The 15,091-nt window shown below is 46.7% G+C and overlaps 4 protein-coding genes across 4 annotated transcripts; all 4 read right to left on the bottom strand.

The window, feature by feature from the left end:
* Window positions 1-329: 329 nt before the first annotated feature.
* Window positions 330-1,878, bottom strand: LOC109781285 (seipin-1). Its single transcript, XM_020339889.4, has 2 exons — window positions 1,288-1,878; window positions 330-1,200 (listed from the first exon to the last, which is right to left on the bottom strand). The coding sequence occupies exons 1-2, from the start codon at window positions 1,813-1,815 to the stop codon at window positions 484-486; spliced, it is 1,245 nt and encodes a 414-aa protein (XP_020195478.1). The 5' UTR covers window positions 1,816-1,878; the 3' UTR covers window positions 330-483.
* A 744-nt stretch (window positions 1,879-2,622) lies between these two features.
* LOC109781284 (2-carboxy-D-arabinitol-1-phosphatase) lies at window positions 2,623-6,047 on the bottom strand. Its single transcript, XM_020339888.4, has 8 exons — window positions 5,557-6,047; window positions 5,233-5,449; window positions 5,039-5,157; window positions 4,176-4,274; window positions 3,917-3,970; window positions 3,733-3,831; window positions 3,522-3,629; window positions 2,623-3,196 (listed from the first exon to the last, which is right to left on the bottom strand). The coding sequence occupies exons 1-8, from the start codon at window positions 5,971-5,973 to the stop codon at window positions 2,822-2,824; spliced, it is 1,488 nt and encodes a 495-aa protein (XP_020195477.1). The 5' UTR covers window positions 5,974-6,047; the 3' UTR covers window positions 2,623-2,821.
* A 160-nt stretch (window positions 6,048-6,207) lies between these two features.
* On the bottom strand, window positions 6,208-8,999 carry LOC109781286 (pre-mRNA-processing ATP-dependent RNA helicase prp5). Its single transcript, XM_020339890.3, has 6 exons — window positions 8,213-8,999; window positions 8,007-8,095; window positions 7,775-7,874; window positions 7,294-7,545; window positions 6,946-7,115; window positions 6,208-6,707 (listed from the first exon to the last, which is right to left on the bottom strand). Exons 1-6 carry the CDS (start codon window positions 8,861-8,863, stop codon window positions 6,428-6,430), a joined length of 1,542 nt encoding a protein of 513 aa, XP_020195479.1. The 5' UTR covers window positions 8,864-8,999; the 3' UTR covers window positions 6,208-6,427.
* Window positions 9,000-9,509: 510 nt separating this feature from the next.
* LOC109781287 (protein GRAVITROPIC IN THE LIGHT 1) lies at window positions 9,510-14,211 on the bottom strand. Its single transcript, XM_020339891.4, has 2 exons — window positions 13,954-14,211; window positions 9,510-11,113 (listed from the first exon to the last, which is right to left on the bottom strand). The coding sequence occupies exon 2, from the start codon at window positions 11,047-11,049 to the stop codon at window positions 9,781-9,783; it is 1,269 nt and encodes a 422-aa protein (XP_020195480.1). The 5' UTR covers window positions 11,050-11,113; window positions 13,954-14,211; the 3' UTR covers window positions 9,510-9,780.
* Between the last annotated feature and the right edge of the window lie 880 nt (window positions 14,212-15,091).

Here is a 15,091-nt window from a genome sequence, read left to right as displayed (position 1 = left end):
AAGCCATACAGCTTACATAAAATGCTTCTGTATTTAAGTGATTCAACTAGATATGGATCTAAGCAAAAGAAAACACAATACAATTTGCGGTAAAATGGGTATCACAGGAAAGCAAGTGGTTATAATCTCCATGACTAGAAAGTGTGCAAAGACATATAATTGCTTAGAGGCTGACCTGAAAGTCTCTGAAACGGTAACAAGCTACTACTCCGTCCTCATCTATCCAACATCTGTGACCAAAGGAGACCATACACAGCTCATGTCAACCAAACACTAAAAGCGTGGTACCAACATGAATAAGGAACGCAAATTACGTGACTCCCTGCAGCTTATCGATTAATACATGATATATATATCTTTGCCATTTATTTGCGTTATTATATGCCGTTCCGTATGGAAGCCCTTCAGATCTCCTACACATGGCGTGTACCAAACTGTGATCAACGGTCAGCATAAACTTTACAGCACACTGCACTGACTGAACTAACAAGAATCGGACACGGGCAATCGAGCAGCAAGTGGCTCCCCATGATCGTCGTCGACGACTTCATCAGTCTCAGCCACTGCAGAGCTAGAAGACGACCCCTCGGCGAGCTTGAGCTCCATGCCGCCATGCGTCGTTTGTTGTGCTTTCCTCCTGCCTCTCCTGTCCCTCCACTTCACAGCACCACCTCTTGATGATCCCTCATGTGAGCTCTGGCCTGTATCTCCTCCACCCAGATTAGCAGCAATTGTCTTCCCATTGACTTGATGATCAGATAACCCCCTGTGACTGTCCGATGCAGATAGCGCTAGTGGCCAGACCCAACGAACCGCGAGCAGGGAGAGAATGACATAGACCCAGAAAGATAGCCACACACACATTGTCCATTTCAAGCTGCGCGCCACGGCCTTGAACCATGGAAGCGCCGTCTGCACGGTGATCTCTGCTCTGTACACCTGGGGCAGGTGCACTGTCATGGCTCTTGGCTGCAGAGAGACTCTGATGAGCCGTGTCCTCCTGTGACGGTCGTGGCCTTCCCAGTACTGCAGCAGCTTCAGCGTTGCCGACTGGCTCTCGCTGCGCATGCCCAAGGCGAGCGGCACGATTGTCAGCGTGGACTGCGCTAGCCGCACCGGAGCGCTCTTGTACCTCAGCATGTATGGCTGGGTGGCTGAAGCGATGGTGCTTCCACTTGGAGCGATCGCCTCTGTTTTAATCTGAATGTGAGGTTTTAACAGATGGGAAATCAGTAGGTTGCAGATGGTCAGGTTAAATTCCAAGAGATTTGGACTGCGAATTTGGACCTGGAACACGCCAATCTGACGGTTGTGGTCGGAGTCTGGCAGCAGCAGCGACATGGACACCCTCACGGAGTGTCCCGCCGGGGGGCCGAGGGCCACGGCGGCGCTCGGCTGCGGCTCGGTGTAGTCGAAGTAGAGCGGCTGGCGCACGGTGACCGGGTCCTCGACCCAGTGCCGGATAAGGACGAAGCCGAGCAGCAGGGACGCGACTAACGCGACCGCCAGGGCCGCGAAGGTGAACGCCGCGGCGAGCGCCCCCACGGCGGCGCGCCGGGCGAGGGAGGCCGCAGCCGCAGGGACGGTGCGCAGCTCGCCCACCAGCGTCGCGCCGGGGAGGACCACGAGGGCGAGGACCGCGGAGATGACGCGCTCTCCGAGGAAGGCAACCAGCCGGACGAGCCAGCCTGCCGGGATGGCGAGGAGGAAGAGAAGGGTGTCGCCGCCAGCGGTGGGCGGTCCGGCGGCCGGCAAGAAGGGGTAGTGGTGGTGGTGGTGGTTGTACGTGGACGGGTGGTGGGGTCCTGGATCCATCGGGGATGAGCTACAGGTTAACAGGTGTACACCAGGAGCCTAGCACCGTACGTAGGGAATGGAGCGAACTAGGCGAAGGTTCGAGGGCGCATGCAGTAGCCATGTCGAGCTGCTCGAGGATGACGAGGTACACGTGGAAGGAGGGGTCCACGTGTCGCATGCATGCCTCCATGCAGATCGATCATGGCCAACCGCTTTTGTCACAGTCCACGTTATCTCTCACCAGTCACCAGTTGATAACCACTGAGATTGGGAGCATACACATCACGACTGGAGTATATCTACACAAATTTCCATGCACAAATAATACTGTTGAAACAATATGATAGTAGCATAAATAATGGGAAATACACATGAGCCCTTGGGTGCTCCACCCCTATATAAATATTAAATTACAAAATACCAGGAAAATTCAGAAAAACCTGAAATCTTGGAATATCAAACTTGGGTGACCAATCTACTCCCGTGTGAAGTTTCATGAAAAAAAACCAAGAAATGTATCTGTGGCGAAGAAACTACAGTCCAACCTATGATCCATCCAAACAGTTTTTTTCTATACATAGATTTTTTTTGTCTTTTTTACTGAGAATACATTTCCTGCTATTTTTTTGAAGAAACTTTACACGGGAATTTATTGGGCATCCAGTTTGATATCCCAAAATCCCAGATTTTTTGAATTTTCCCCGGCATTTTTAAAATTTAATGTTCATACCGCCGCGGGGGGGGGGGGGGGGGGGGGGGGGGGGGGGGTGTGTGCACCCAGGAGCTCCAAATCCTCTAAATAATACTCTACTTTGACAAATCTTCTTTTGGAAACTTATGTTGTATAGTGAATGAAATGATCTTCACAAATAAAAACTAGGAAGATGCCATTTACATCAGTGTATGATATCTACAAGCTCAATTCATTTTCCTTAAGGATGGTACTCCCACCAAGAAATGGAAGATGTTTCTTTTTACAGCGAAAAAAACAGGAGATGTTAATTACCTCTGTACAAAAATTAATTCAGAATTCATCATTGTTTTCTGTTGATTTTGTGATGGGTACCGACCATCTGCCCAAATGGGCCGTGTAATTCGTGCATCTGACAATACCTCCTCCTTTCGGCCCATCCGGAAAATCGATCACGCTGATGCTGCCGTCGTCCAGATGAAAAGACGGCATGTAATCCATTGTTAGGTTCAGACACCTGCAGAGCAGTCCTAGGTGGATGGCAGGATGGCCGATGGCGACAACGACTCGGTCTGACTCAGCACCATCATCCTCTGGCAATTCGTTTACCAAAGCTTGCCATGCATCCTCTGACTGAGCCCACAGTGTCTTTAGCTTTTGGTGTTCCATGCCACCCATCCAACCAGACTGAACTATCTGTTCAAGGCTCTGCAGAGAACGGGGGGATTGTTAATTTTCAGCCCCGGAAATGTGAAATGTTCATGTTTGGTTTTGTAAAGTTTCCGAGTAACAGTCTAATTTCTCTTAGAGAAAGGTGCCAGCCAATCTGCGCATGAGATAGCTTTAACAAGAAAAGGAAGTATATGATCAGTGCTAATAGTAGTTCTGAATTATAGATGTCATGATTTGTGGGTGTCTTCGTAATGAATTCATCTCAATGACGTTTCAGCCTTTCAGGACATATAAAAGGCCTTCAAAGTAAAGCCAGTGTAATGCCGCTCATCATAACCACTGAAACTGTAAATGGTCTAACCTTTTGCTTTGTTAGAAAGGCATCATCAATTTCGAGTCCGAGCAAATTCTTCATTTCAACGTAACGAGGCACACAGTCAGCACCTAAGCAACCAGCAGCCTCTTGGACCTGCAAGTGACTCCATGAGATCAGATCGCGCAAGTGAAAAATTGGTACAAATAAGATAGAAAGCAACTAACTAAATGTTGCGGTTAGTGAAACTTATATTTACCTCACATATGGCAGTTGCGGTATCAACAGCTGCGACTTGTGGGCTACAGATAATACTGTTCACCTTCAGATCTAGAAGCAGTTCCGCAGTCTTCTGAGCCTGAAAGTGTGTGACCGAATATGAGCTTAGCTGTTGTACTGGAAATGAAATAAATTGGCGCTGTATGACACAAAATGTGAATTACCTGTATAACACCCAGCATGTTCAGCGGTGCATAACCCACTCCGCCTAAACTACCCTGGAGTTCAAAAGGACAATATATGTAACTCAAAAGAGTACAGATGGTGCAGTGTGCTATTAAGGCTATATAGTTTTGACTGCCATAGGTGTCTAGATCATTAATCCCAGGAATTAGAAAATAAGATCCTGGTGTCTTCATGGCTTGATCCCAAGAACAAGTGCAACCTTCTTCATGCATGCGTGCACACAAGGAAAATCCATACCTCAGAACTGCTCTGTGTAGCCCCTTGACAAACTAGAATGATCCGCTTGCTCGACTTTCTACCTGCAGAACTTTCGGCAGAAATAGGAGAGCTCGGAGTCTGTACGAAATAGAAACATGAGCAAAAGATTAAACCACATTTTTCATTGTTCGATTACTTCATATCTGTTTTCTCTGGAAACAGTATGTGTTGTCTTATTAAAACAGTGGAAATAAGCCACCATGCTTGCTCATAAGTACTAGAAACTGACATGACAGATATAACACTAATAAGTCATCTATTACTTCGCAAGAAGCCTGAAAAAAGAGGACACCTCACAACAAGTCAACATTGTCAAACAATGGTATTGAGACAGATAAGTAATGCTTGGTGGTTGAAATATGTCATTAATAATAATAGCAAGTAAGTGCAGTGGAATCGACAACTTTCATTAACATTAGTTGCATTCCTGCAACTATCTAGAAGCAGAGGAATGCTCGGTGCAATATTTCCGTACTGAGGATGTATTGTTGCTTCAAAGTTCAAACTTCCCACAACATTACAATGTTTAATGAAAACACCTAAATATCCTGCACATTGTTCTAAAGCACCTAGGTTGTATCCGCTAATGGTAATAAGATTGTAGCAAATCTAGCCATGCAAATGAAGCAGGCTGCCCTGCTAGTTCCTTTAATCTCGAAGTTGATATAAGAGTAGAAGGTCTCGTGCTAACACAAACAGGCAAGGAGTAGAAGGTTCATATTAATAGTGTGTTTCGGACTTCCAGTAAGCATGAAACTCAAATTTCAGCACACTGCGTCAGCAGAAATTTTTTGGTTACAAAGGAAAGCAAAGTTCAGTTATGCAAACAAAGTTACAGTCACCTGATTTAAGCGGTTAAGGCACACACTTGGAGGGCGCCCGCCGGGCTGTGGGGTGAAATCCAGCACACTAGCGCCACAGTTGCTCTGGAGCAGAGTCCGAAAGTACTCCGTGCCAAGTCCTAAACACAAACACACCAACTGTGAACACGCCCTAATCATTATAACATCCAAACCAAAATCTGGTTACACCTTACCCAAGGATGTGGCGACGAGCGCTTGGTTAACTGCATTGTGAGCAACCACAAGAACTGACTTGCCCTCGTGTGTCAGGATCCTCTCCCAGCAGCCCTGCGCTCGGTCCCAGAGCTCCCGCACTGGGTAGTGTCCATCGATGCTGCAGTCTGATGGATTCTTCTGCCACTGCTGGAACAGAGCCCCGTACTTCTCCTTCCCTTCATGCTTCAAGAGCCCCTGCAAACAAAAATCCAGCTCGTCGGTATGGCATTTCCGCAAGCACCTGCCGGCTGCCAAGCATTTGCACAAACATCAAGCGAGCGAGCGAGCGAGCAGGTGCCCACCTGGAAGGAATAGAGGTCGATCTCGCGGAGGTCGTAGTCCGGGATGAGGTCCTTATCGCGGGTGTCCCAGATGATCTCCGCGGTGCGGCGGGACCGGGCGAGCGGGCTGGTGAAGCAGGCGTCGAAGGAGTCGGCGAGGAGCATGAGGCGGGAGGTCTCCGCTTGGGACTCCCCCTTGGGCGTGAGCACGGAGAAGTCGGAGCTCCCCTGGATGCGTCCATCCGCGTTCCAGGTGCTCTGCCCGTGCCGCACCAGCACCACCCGCTTCGCCTCCGCCAGCGGCGGTAGCGGCGGGCGGCTTGGGGACCTATCAAGCTCGCGCACGCTCGAGCAGCGGATGCACGAGGCAGCGCTGCCACCCGGTCGCCGGTGAGCGGTGGCCGGCGACGGCGGCGGGGTGGGAGCGAAGAGGAGCATTTGTGGGATTTTATCCGCCCCTCTGATTTGGACGGTACCCAGAAGGATGTGTGGTTTGGGTCGAGTTTCCCGCGAAGATGTTCCCGAAGAAGAACCCGTACAACGCGGATTTTCAAATTACGCCTTCCATTCAAGAAGACGTATAGTATTTTTTTGTGTGTTGCAAAATTCTGTCAGAACATACAAGGATTTGGTGAGCACAGCAAAAACTTACATTTCGTCTTCAAACAAAACTCATCGCAACAGTTCCTTTCAGATAATATATAGAATGCACTTCGGTTCTTACAGGAAGGGCCTTGTCGCATATTCATCATAAAATTTAAATTTAAATGCGCTACATCAAGGCAAGAGATAATAATCGACACACGAGAATTACATGGAAAAGAAGAAGGCAAAACACTTGACGCTGACAAAATTGCTCGGTGACCCCGCATAAGTAGAAAGGAATATTGCATCAGGAGTGATTCTTGTCAATTAATTGTCTTAGCAACTTAGGCACCGCCTGTCCACTGTTTGCAAGAACATCAGCCAAGGGCTTTGCATGAGCAGCATCAGTCTTAGAGACGATAACATGCACCTCCCCTGCAACCGTGTGACGAGCTGTCCTGGTGAGGATCTCAACATAATCATCAAATGAAGGAGGCAAGTCCGCGACCAACACAATCTCAAATTCCTCAACACCTGATGTTGCTAAGCTCTCACAGCCTTTCACAAGGACATTGATAAGCCCCATGCTGCAAGTAGATACAAAGGAACATGTAAGTCGTCAATGTCACAGTGCCACAACATAGTTATTAATCAAAAAAGTGGTGCAGTTAAAAATTAATCTGAAAGTGAAAACACAAAGCCTTGGCAATATGGCTTCAAATTGAAAAGTTTGGGGGGGAAATATTGGCTATGTTTCACATGTTCTCAGTTGTCTTCCCAGATAGGGAATGACACAAAAAGACGTATTGAAATGGTTCACTGTACCTGCTGCATACGGTAAAGGTGCTGCCTTGCGAGCCATCATTCACTGTGAGGATTTCCAGTTTCAGGGATGAAGAGAGTTTCTGCGCTTCATTATCATTCGCGGCTACTAGCAAAACCTTTGCTGTCTTACTAGCATGGTTTTCTAAAACATGCTCAAGAATTTCCTTAACCTGAAAAAATAGAAGACCTTGTCAGTGTCTGACTCCTGACTCCTGAGTAATCAGCAAAACGTTCTAAAGTTTAATGAACTGCAGCTAAAAAACTATGAACCATGAATTCAGGACATGCATGTAAGTAGGTAATGAAGTAAGAATAAGCAGGACACCTCTGCCTGCACACTCCAATTACCTTTGATGTCTTCTCCTCTTTAGTACAGAAGTGTACATGCTGTGCTACAAATGCACTTCGAGAAGTAACAGAATCATTCGTGGTAAGCTTTGTAATTCTCCCATGTAGTAGATTTCTTGCCACTGTTGCCGCACTCTGGTCACATTGACCACTAAATATAGTTACCTGTGCATCACCTGATATGGTACCTCGAATAGAACGAAGTTCTTTGATGATATTAAGGTCCATGAAATCCTTTAGTCCATCAATGACCTGTTAGAAGAAGTTATTCTTGATGTTAGCGTAACTAGATTAATGACAATGCTAGGACTTGACAGTAAATAAAACTTGTGAGGCCACTAAGTAGGCTATACTGCTCACTAAAAGAATTGCAGAGCACATAGCTTTCAAAGTGAAATACTGACAAGCATCAGGATAATAAATACAAGTGAACTGATATGAAATATCATCAAGAAGACACCAAAATATCAAATTTTCGCACCAGCATTGATACATTCGATATGTCAATTGCCTTTAGTGAGACCAGTTCAAGGAGCCTCTCCGGGGTAGATATAAGAAACTCGGGCTCACAGCTCTTTAATCTGATATAGAGACAACAGAAAATGAATTAGGATTGTGCATACAAATGCATCCATGGGCTCTACAGTCACAAGATATTCACATTCATGATACATTGATACTGTATATGAGACTAGTGACTGAAGAAAGCATACCCAGAAATCTGGTGCTCTATGGAAGCGCCAGGATGCAAGCTCACTGAATGTATTCCAAGAGACTTCAGCGGTTTACATATTGAACGCACCTGTTCAAGCAATACCAAGTAAATCACTAGAACAATTAAACCTTGTTCCTGGTGGTACTACTAGACATTGCAACATCAAGAACAAGAAGGTGGAGATAGCAGGATGCTAGTACTCACTTGCACCGCCTTTTCCTGGGAAGGGACGAGGTAGAGGAGGAAGGGGCATGAGACAACCACTCCGAGCTTCTCCTTCCTGGCGACGATGTCGCAGGCCGTGGAGACGAGCCACGCCGTCTGCTCCCGGGTGGCGTACTGGTAGCTGGTGTCGAGCACGTCCGAAGGCGGGGACGCCGCGCAGGACTTCCAGAGCTCCATGCCCCAGGAGGCGGTGTCGTGGATGCCGCCGCCGTCCTCCTCGGATGCCCCCGCCCCGTCCCGGATGGCGTTGAGGCAGACCACCAGGAACTTGGACGGCCGGTCATACTCCAGCCGGTCCTCCCCCGTCTCCTTCTTCCGCACGGGTATGGCATTAGGACCGGTGGCCCGCTCCTGCTTCTTGGAACCCTTGCTTTTCTTCTTGTGGTCGTCGTTGGTGTCGGCGGCGTCTTCGGTCTTGCGCTTCTTGCCGTGGCGCTCGTTGAAGGGGTCCTCGGGGCAAGGGAGGGAGAAGCACATGCCCTCGCAGCCGCGGCGCTTGCCGGTCTTGCGGCGGCGCTTGGAGGCGATGATGGCGGCGACGCGCGTGGAGACGGCGTTCTCGCTGCTGCGCATCCGCTTGCGACGCACCTTCCCGCGCTTCCGCGCGAGCGCGTCGTCGCCCTTTGGCATCCCGCTCGCTTGCTCCGGCCAACCTAACACACAACGGCAGGACCGCGCCGCCGCACCCGCGCTAAAACCTAGCAAACCTCCGTCTCCTCTGCTCTCGCACGAACAGGGCCGGCGAGAATGAGATTGGCCAGAAGCCCAGAACGGATGGGGGAGGAGTTGGTAGAAGAGAAGAAGCCCGCACGATGGTAAAGCCGTGCAGCCCATTTTGGGAAGGCTCGGGCCCATTCAGTTAGAAGGCCTAGCCCAACGAGCCAGGACGCAACTGTTGGGAAACCAGGACCATCACTGGGACGTTGATGCTTTGAGGAGAAACTGTACCTCCCCGTGTACTTCTAAAACGATTCAGTTATTCCATTTGTATATGTATGTACGTATCCCAAGTGTGTAAACCTCCGAACCTCTCCTTCTATATCAATGGGAAGATACACAGTGATGTCATAAAAAAAGGAAGATACACAGAATTTTTGCGTATTCGCGAGAAACTGTGAAACCTCAAAATTTACACAGTACAGAACACAAACAAAAGGAATTACAGTACACATATAGTATTACAGTACAAAAACCAGATTAGACACCAACAAGAATACTTACATACAGTACATGGCAACATGAAAAGGGTTGTGCAGTCATCACATAGGCTGCAACATCCAAATCAAACCAACAATATATATATACCAAACACTGGACAGGATTACATCACGCAACAGAGAGAACAAACATTCTAGTCTTAAAAAGACAAGCATACGAAAGTCTTTCACAAACGTGTTGCTAGACTACCACATTTCATCTGAATAACATCCTTTCAGGTAGCATCACACACGACACAGACACACAAAGTCCCCCGCCATTTCAGATGCAACTAAATGAGCCCGCAGGAACTAATACGCCCTGAATCTTCCCAAGCAACTGCAGCATTTTCAGTCAGCATATTTGACATCTGATAGGTACACTCGGGCCTGTATGACGCTAGTCCCAATCAAGAAACCAGGCATCACCATTAAACCTACTTTAGGCCTCTCGGCACTTTCATCCAAGACCATGTTCTTGACTACGCTTTCCATGTGAATCTCCGAGAACTCGCTTCCCTTTTTCACTTGGAAGACCCTGACCTTTGGATCGAAAGAGTACGCCAGCCTGTGCAATAACCATATGGACTTCGCCAACTTGAGAAATGCCTGATAGAAAGCTGTCCTTGGATGGCCACCGCTCATGACGTAGTTTCTCTGATCCATGTTACCGAAGAAAGAGCCTTCCATTTTTGGATGCACAAGTAACAGGTATTTGCTTCTGCAGAACTTTCCGAAAACCGAATCTGGGTTCTGGCTCAATACATCAAGAGGATCCATGGCTCGCACTGCAAGGAACTGGTGGAAGAAAGCCTCATTGGACACACTGGCAGTAGCAGCCTTGATGGAAAAGCTCTCTTCATGGAAACCACTGAACATTCTTTGGCAGATATAGGACTCAAATGCATACTTCTTATGAGCTCTCCTTGTGTAAACTACATCAGGTTCAATTGCGTTAGCAGCCGCATCGAGATCCCACCCAGCAGCTTTCATCATGTTGATCAAGGGCTTTGAGAAATCGTGTATTGATTGGTATGCATTATCTGCAGCAGATGTAAATAAACTTGGTGTCAGCTCAATAGAGAAGTAGTTCTCTTCTTCATCAGATTCCTCAGATTCTTTGTTAAGTAAGCCCCTCTGTTTCAATTTCTTCTCCAGCTTTGATTTCCGATGTTTCGCCTCATCAATTTGCTGCTGTAAAAGGGTAATCTCGGTATCTCTATTCTGGATCTGTGACTGGAACTTCTTCACCATGACCTCATATGTCTTTAGCAAGTTCTGCTGCTCCTGTATTTCAGAAAGCAAGTGTGAATCTTGAGGTGATGCTGCTACTGGCTTAGGATTTTTCTCTCTGTAAGTATGCTTGAGTTCTGAAAGCCTCGTGAGCTCATCTATGACAAGCTTATCAGCAGTTTGGATCTTGTCCGGGTCGTAAGGGGTGTGAGCTTCCTGCAGCTGAATGTATGCAGCTTTTAAAGAGGATATGTTGTTGAATATCCTTCCAATCATACTGTCCATCGTGTCCATGTTCTGATTCATATTTTCATCAATTGGCTGAGGATAAACTTTCTGACTATTGTTATCATAAATTTGTGACTCCTTGGAGCCTGGTCGGATCATTACTTCTTGCCCTCAGGAACAACAAAGTTAGTTGTCTTCAATCAAAGTACAGGTGGACATCCACCTGCAAAAGCAACTACTGGGTTCAGGTCATAATTTACAGGACAAAAATATGAACTGCATAAGTGGCCAGAATAGGAATGGCTCAAAAGCGACCTTCGTAAGTATTTCACATCCTATAATAAGAAGAGAAAGAGATTCAAACAAAGTAAACTACAGCATGCTCTGGGTTGCTGTAAGACAGAGATTAATACAACCACACCTTCATAATCTCAAGCTTGAACAACAGATGTTCCATAACATGACCTCCATGCCACCCAACCCAAAAACGAAAAAGATCAGAAAAACATTGAGTAATCGAGCAGGACATCTAACAATAGTCAATGATCAGTCGATCTCCCAAGATGAACGGTAAGAACCGCATTTTACGCACTAGGTTGCTGACCTTTAAGGAGTCAAGAGAAGATTCATTTCAAGTCATATGGTCTGTGGAACTATAAGTACAAGAAGCTATAATGCAGGTAGCCTATATGGAGAAACCAATGGCAACATTAGATACCAATCACCAGTGGCGGAGCTACGGCTGGGCCAAACCAGGCCATGGCCCGCCCAACCCAGAAAGATTTCAGTCAAGAGCAGCGCTGAATCTGGGCCCTAAGCGCAAAATTTTAATGGTATTTGTTAATCTGGCCTGTTTTGGCCCGCCCAGAGAAATGAATGTAGCTCCGCCACTGACAATCAGAGTCTCGGCACACCTTATGGCCTATCAACTCCCTGCCTCTTCACAGGTCGCTGAACCAGATTAAAGAGCTTCACTGTCACATATCCTACAGTGATGAAGATGTTGATTGCCTCCTAAGCAAGAAGCATGTGAATCCTAATCATACCTTGCTTCCCTCCCAAGCCTTGGCTATAGCGGGCCCAAATTCTATAAAAAGTTAGTATAAATGCATACAGAAAAACTATAGTCTGAACTATACTTGAATTTGCCCACTGTGCGCTAACAACCTACTGCAAACTCAATGCAGTAAATATCATCTTTAGCAAAGGCCGCAGAGGACAAACTCTTGTAACATGTTCATTCAACCATATGATTGACATGTTGGGAGGCTAAAGCTTCTCCAGAAATGGATTTTGGCTGGCTGCCAAGGGACATGGGTGGGCTAGCTTTTAGTTAGGCTGGTTTCCTGAGCTGTAATTTTAGTCCAAAATTTCTGGAATACCGCTGATGAAAAAGCTATCATGTTTTTTGCCCTTAAGGGACAGTATGATCTGTGCATCTTTTTAGCATAAATTATTAAGTTGACTTGAAACTGGGAGTAGATGTTGGCATTATAGTAATTAAGAGTCTATATTAATGTAAGTATGGAACAGCCCAAAATATGTAGCTTTCTATCTATACCAATATAAAAAGACCCAAAGGGGCAGATCCAATTAATCTCGGCCATCAAATCATGTCAATCGAACGACCTAGACTGCTTCAATGTCGAGCGCTCAACACGTTTAGCGTGCAGTTAATTTCATGCCAAATATAGTGCTAATCACATAATAACATGCAAAGAATATCCTACTTAATATCCGCATGCATTTAATATACTTCCAAATTAACGTGCATTGCACGTACACATTGACTAGTTGGAAGTAAATAATAATAATCACATATATACAATCTACGTAAGATCAGCATGTCACCATTACACTAGCAATACAATCTTGCGACGCTGACATGTCACAACATGGACGTGGATTGGTCTCAGAAGAGCTTTAATAAGAGAATTAGTGGAGTGTCATGTAGGACTAGTCTCCTTGAAATTCTTGTGGTCTCTAGCCTGATAGGATGAGATGGACTTGTGGTCTCATCTCACCGCCTCGTTGGTCTCCGGACTCCTTCCAACCTTGCGGCTAGGGCTTGGCCACGCCAGCAGCAGCAGCTGACAGGGTTGATGCCGAAGACCTCAACTTCTACAGAATTTGCCTCCTCAACAGATTCTTGTTCTTCACACCCCGATTCGACCCACATCCCTGCCTCATGCCGTCCAGAATTTTGCCTACCCTATCCAACGTCGGTTGCATAGACCTAAACCTATGGTTATGGTCGAGTACTAAGAGGAACATGACTACTTGTTCCCCAGCAGAGATAGGATGCTGCTCTACAACAGCTCTCTATCTCTAAACATAGTACGGCAGTGCACAAATGAAAAATTGGGCCCTTGTTATCCTAAGCTGATTTGAGCAATTTGTGCCCTTGTAGTACTATCTCAAGTTTGATTTCTTAGACTAGATATATCACTATCGACCAAACGGCCATATGTTATATCATGTGTACTTTCTCTCTACTATCACAATTAGGTGTTGTCGTTTCCTACCAAAATGATTCATCTAAAAAATAGAATCACACCAATGTACTATGCTTAGCATTGGTATAAGCGGTGAGCGTTGAGAAAAGCACTGAGAATTTAGTATGGTTGTTTACTGGCAATATAGTAGTGTCTTTTCAACATTGTCTGTGCTAATGAACGGTGAAAAGAATGCTAGAGAGAAGAAAAGTATATCAATGCCAGCAAAAGGAAGGCCAGCATTAAGTGCACATGAATCTGGTCTTGGCAGCATAATCCCAAAGATGAAAAACAGAGACAAATTGCTAGCATACAGAACATGTTGTGACCAGGAAACTAAAGGTTAAGCAGCACTTAATGTATCAATCAGCAAACTGAAATGTGGTGCATCAGTTATATGTAGTTTCAATCATTACCATCCATCATAGTAGCACATCAAGGGTCAGATGAACTTTCGGATCAACCCGTAAAAATTAACAGAGAGTCAAATCTACGGTATACAATTCGAGGTAGGCATGAAGTTGCTGATCCACTAAAACGAACCTCACCCCATGGCAAACAAGCTAACCTGATCCCGAGAGTGAGGAGTTGGCGAGGTAGCACGCGGCGGAGGGGGTCCCGGCGGTGAAGAGTGAGCTGTGCGGGGAGTAGGCGACGGAGGTTGGGTCCGGCGGTGAGGACGCCAGCTGCTCCAGAGGGTGGCGTCTCGGCGATCTGGATGCGGAGATCCGGGACGGCTAACAGCGGGCCAGGTAGGAGGGGGTCGGGTGGTAGGGAGTGGGAATTGAGGAGGTGTGTTGTGGGAAGGGGGGCCGGTGCTCGCGTGAGTCCGGAGACTGCCGACGCAGGGGAGAACTGTTGCGAGGAAACTACACGCTTGGTCCTCAACTTTTTTTTATTTTTGCGGGGTTTTTTTTGAACTTTTTTTATTTTTGCGCGTTAATTTGGGAGCTTTATTCAACATCAACCATCCCATCAGAATCTGGTAAGAGGCAAGTTACAAGAAAACTAGGAGTAGAATCTATCCAGCACTCTGTCAAAAAGATGGGCAGCAAAATTTGCTGATCTAAATACATGTTGAATAACAAAAGATTTAAACCAAGACGCATGGGCGCCGCAACAGCTGGAAGAACCTGGCGCGAGTTGCAGAGATTGACAATCTCCAAACAGTCCGTCTCGACGACGACCTTATCATAGCCCCGAAGCTTTGCAAAAATAACACCATCCCGGACTGCAAGAACTTCGGTAATAAGCGGGTCCGTGATGCCGGCATATGGTTTACACCATGCTGCGTGTAGGGAAGTATAGGAGCGAGCCACCCCTCCCACACCTCCACAACGCTCGTCCATAGAAACACTACCATCAGTGTTAATCTTCATCCATTCGTCCTCTGGAGGTCGCCAGCCATGGCCAGGCATAATGCGTTCATGCTCGTGAGGTAGATTAAGAAGCGCCAGTGCTTCTCTCGTCAGCTTCGTAGACTGAACAGGATCAATCCGATGATTGTCATGGGTAATGTTATACTGAGATGTCCAGATAGACCACATGATTGGTACAAGCTTTGCCCTATCAACCTCTGAAAACATAGGATCACACAATATGTCCTTTGTCCATGTCAAAGGATGTAAGTCCGGGCGTTTGACACCAAGCCACTCCGGTGCCTCATTCCAGAACCTCCTGGCGTGTGAGCAGTTCAGAAGTGCGTG

The sequence above is a fragment of the Aegilops tauschii genome, chromosome 4 (assembly GCF_002575655.3).
Source record: "Aegilops tauschii subsp. strangulata cultivar AL8/78 chromosome 4, Aet v6.0, whole genome shotgun sequence".
NCBI classification, from domain to species: domain Eukaryota; kingdom Viridiplantae; phylum Streptophyta; class Magnoliopsida; order Poales; family Poaceae; genus Aegilops; species Aegilops tauschii.
This window is presented reverse-complemented; position numbering and strand designations above follow the sequence as displayed.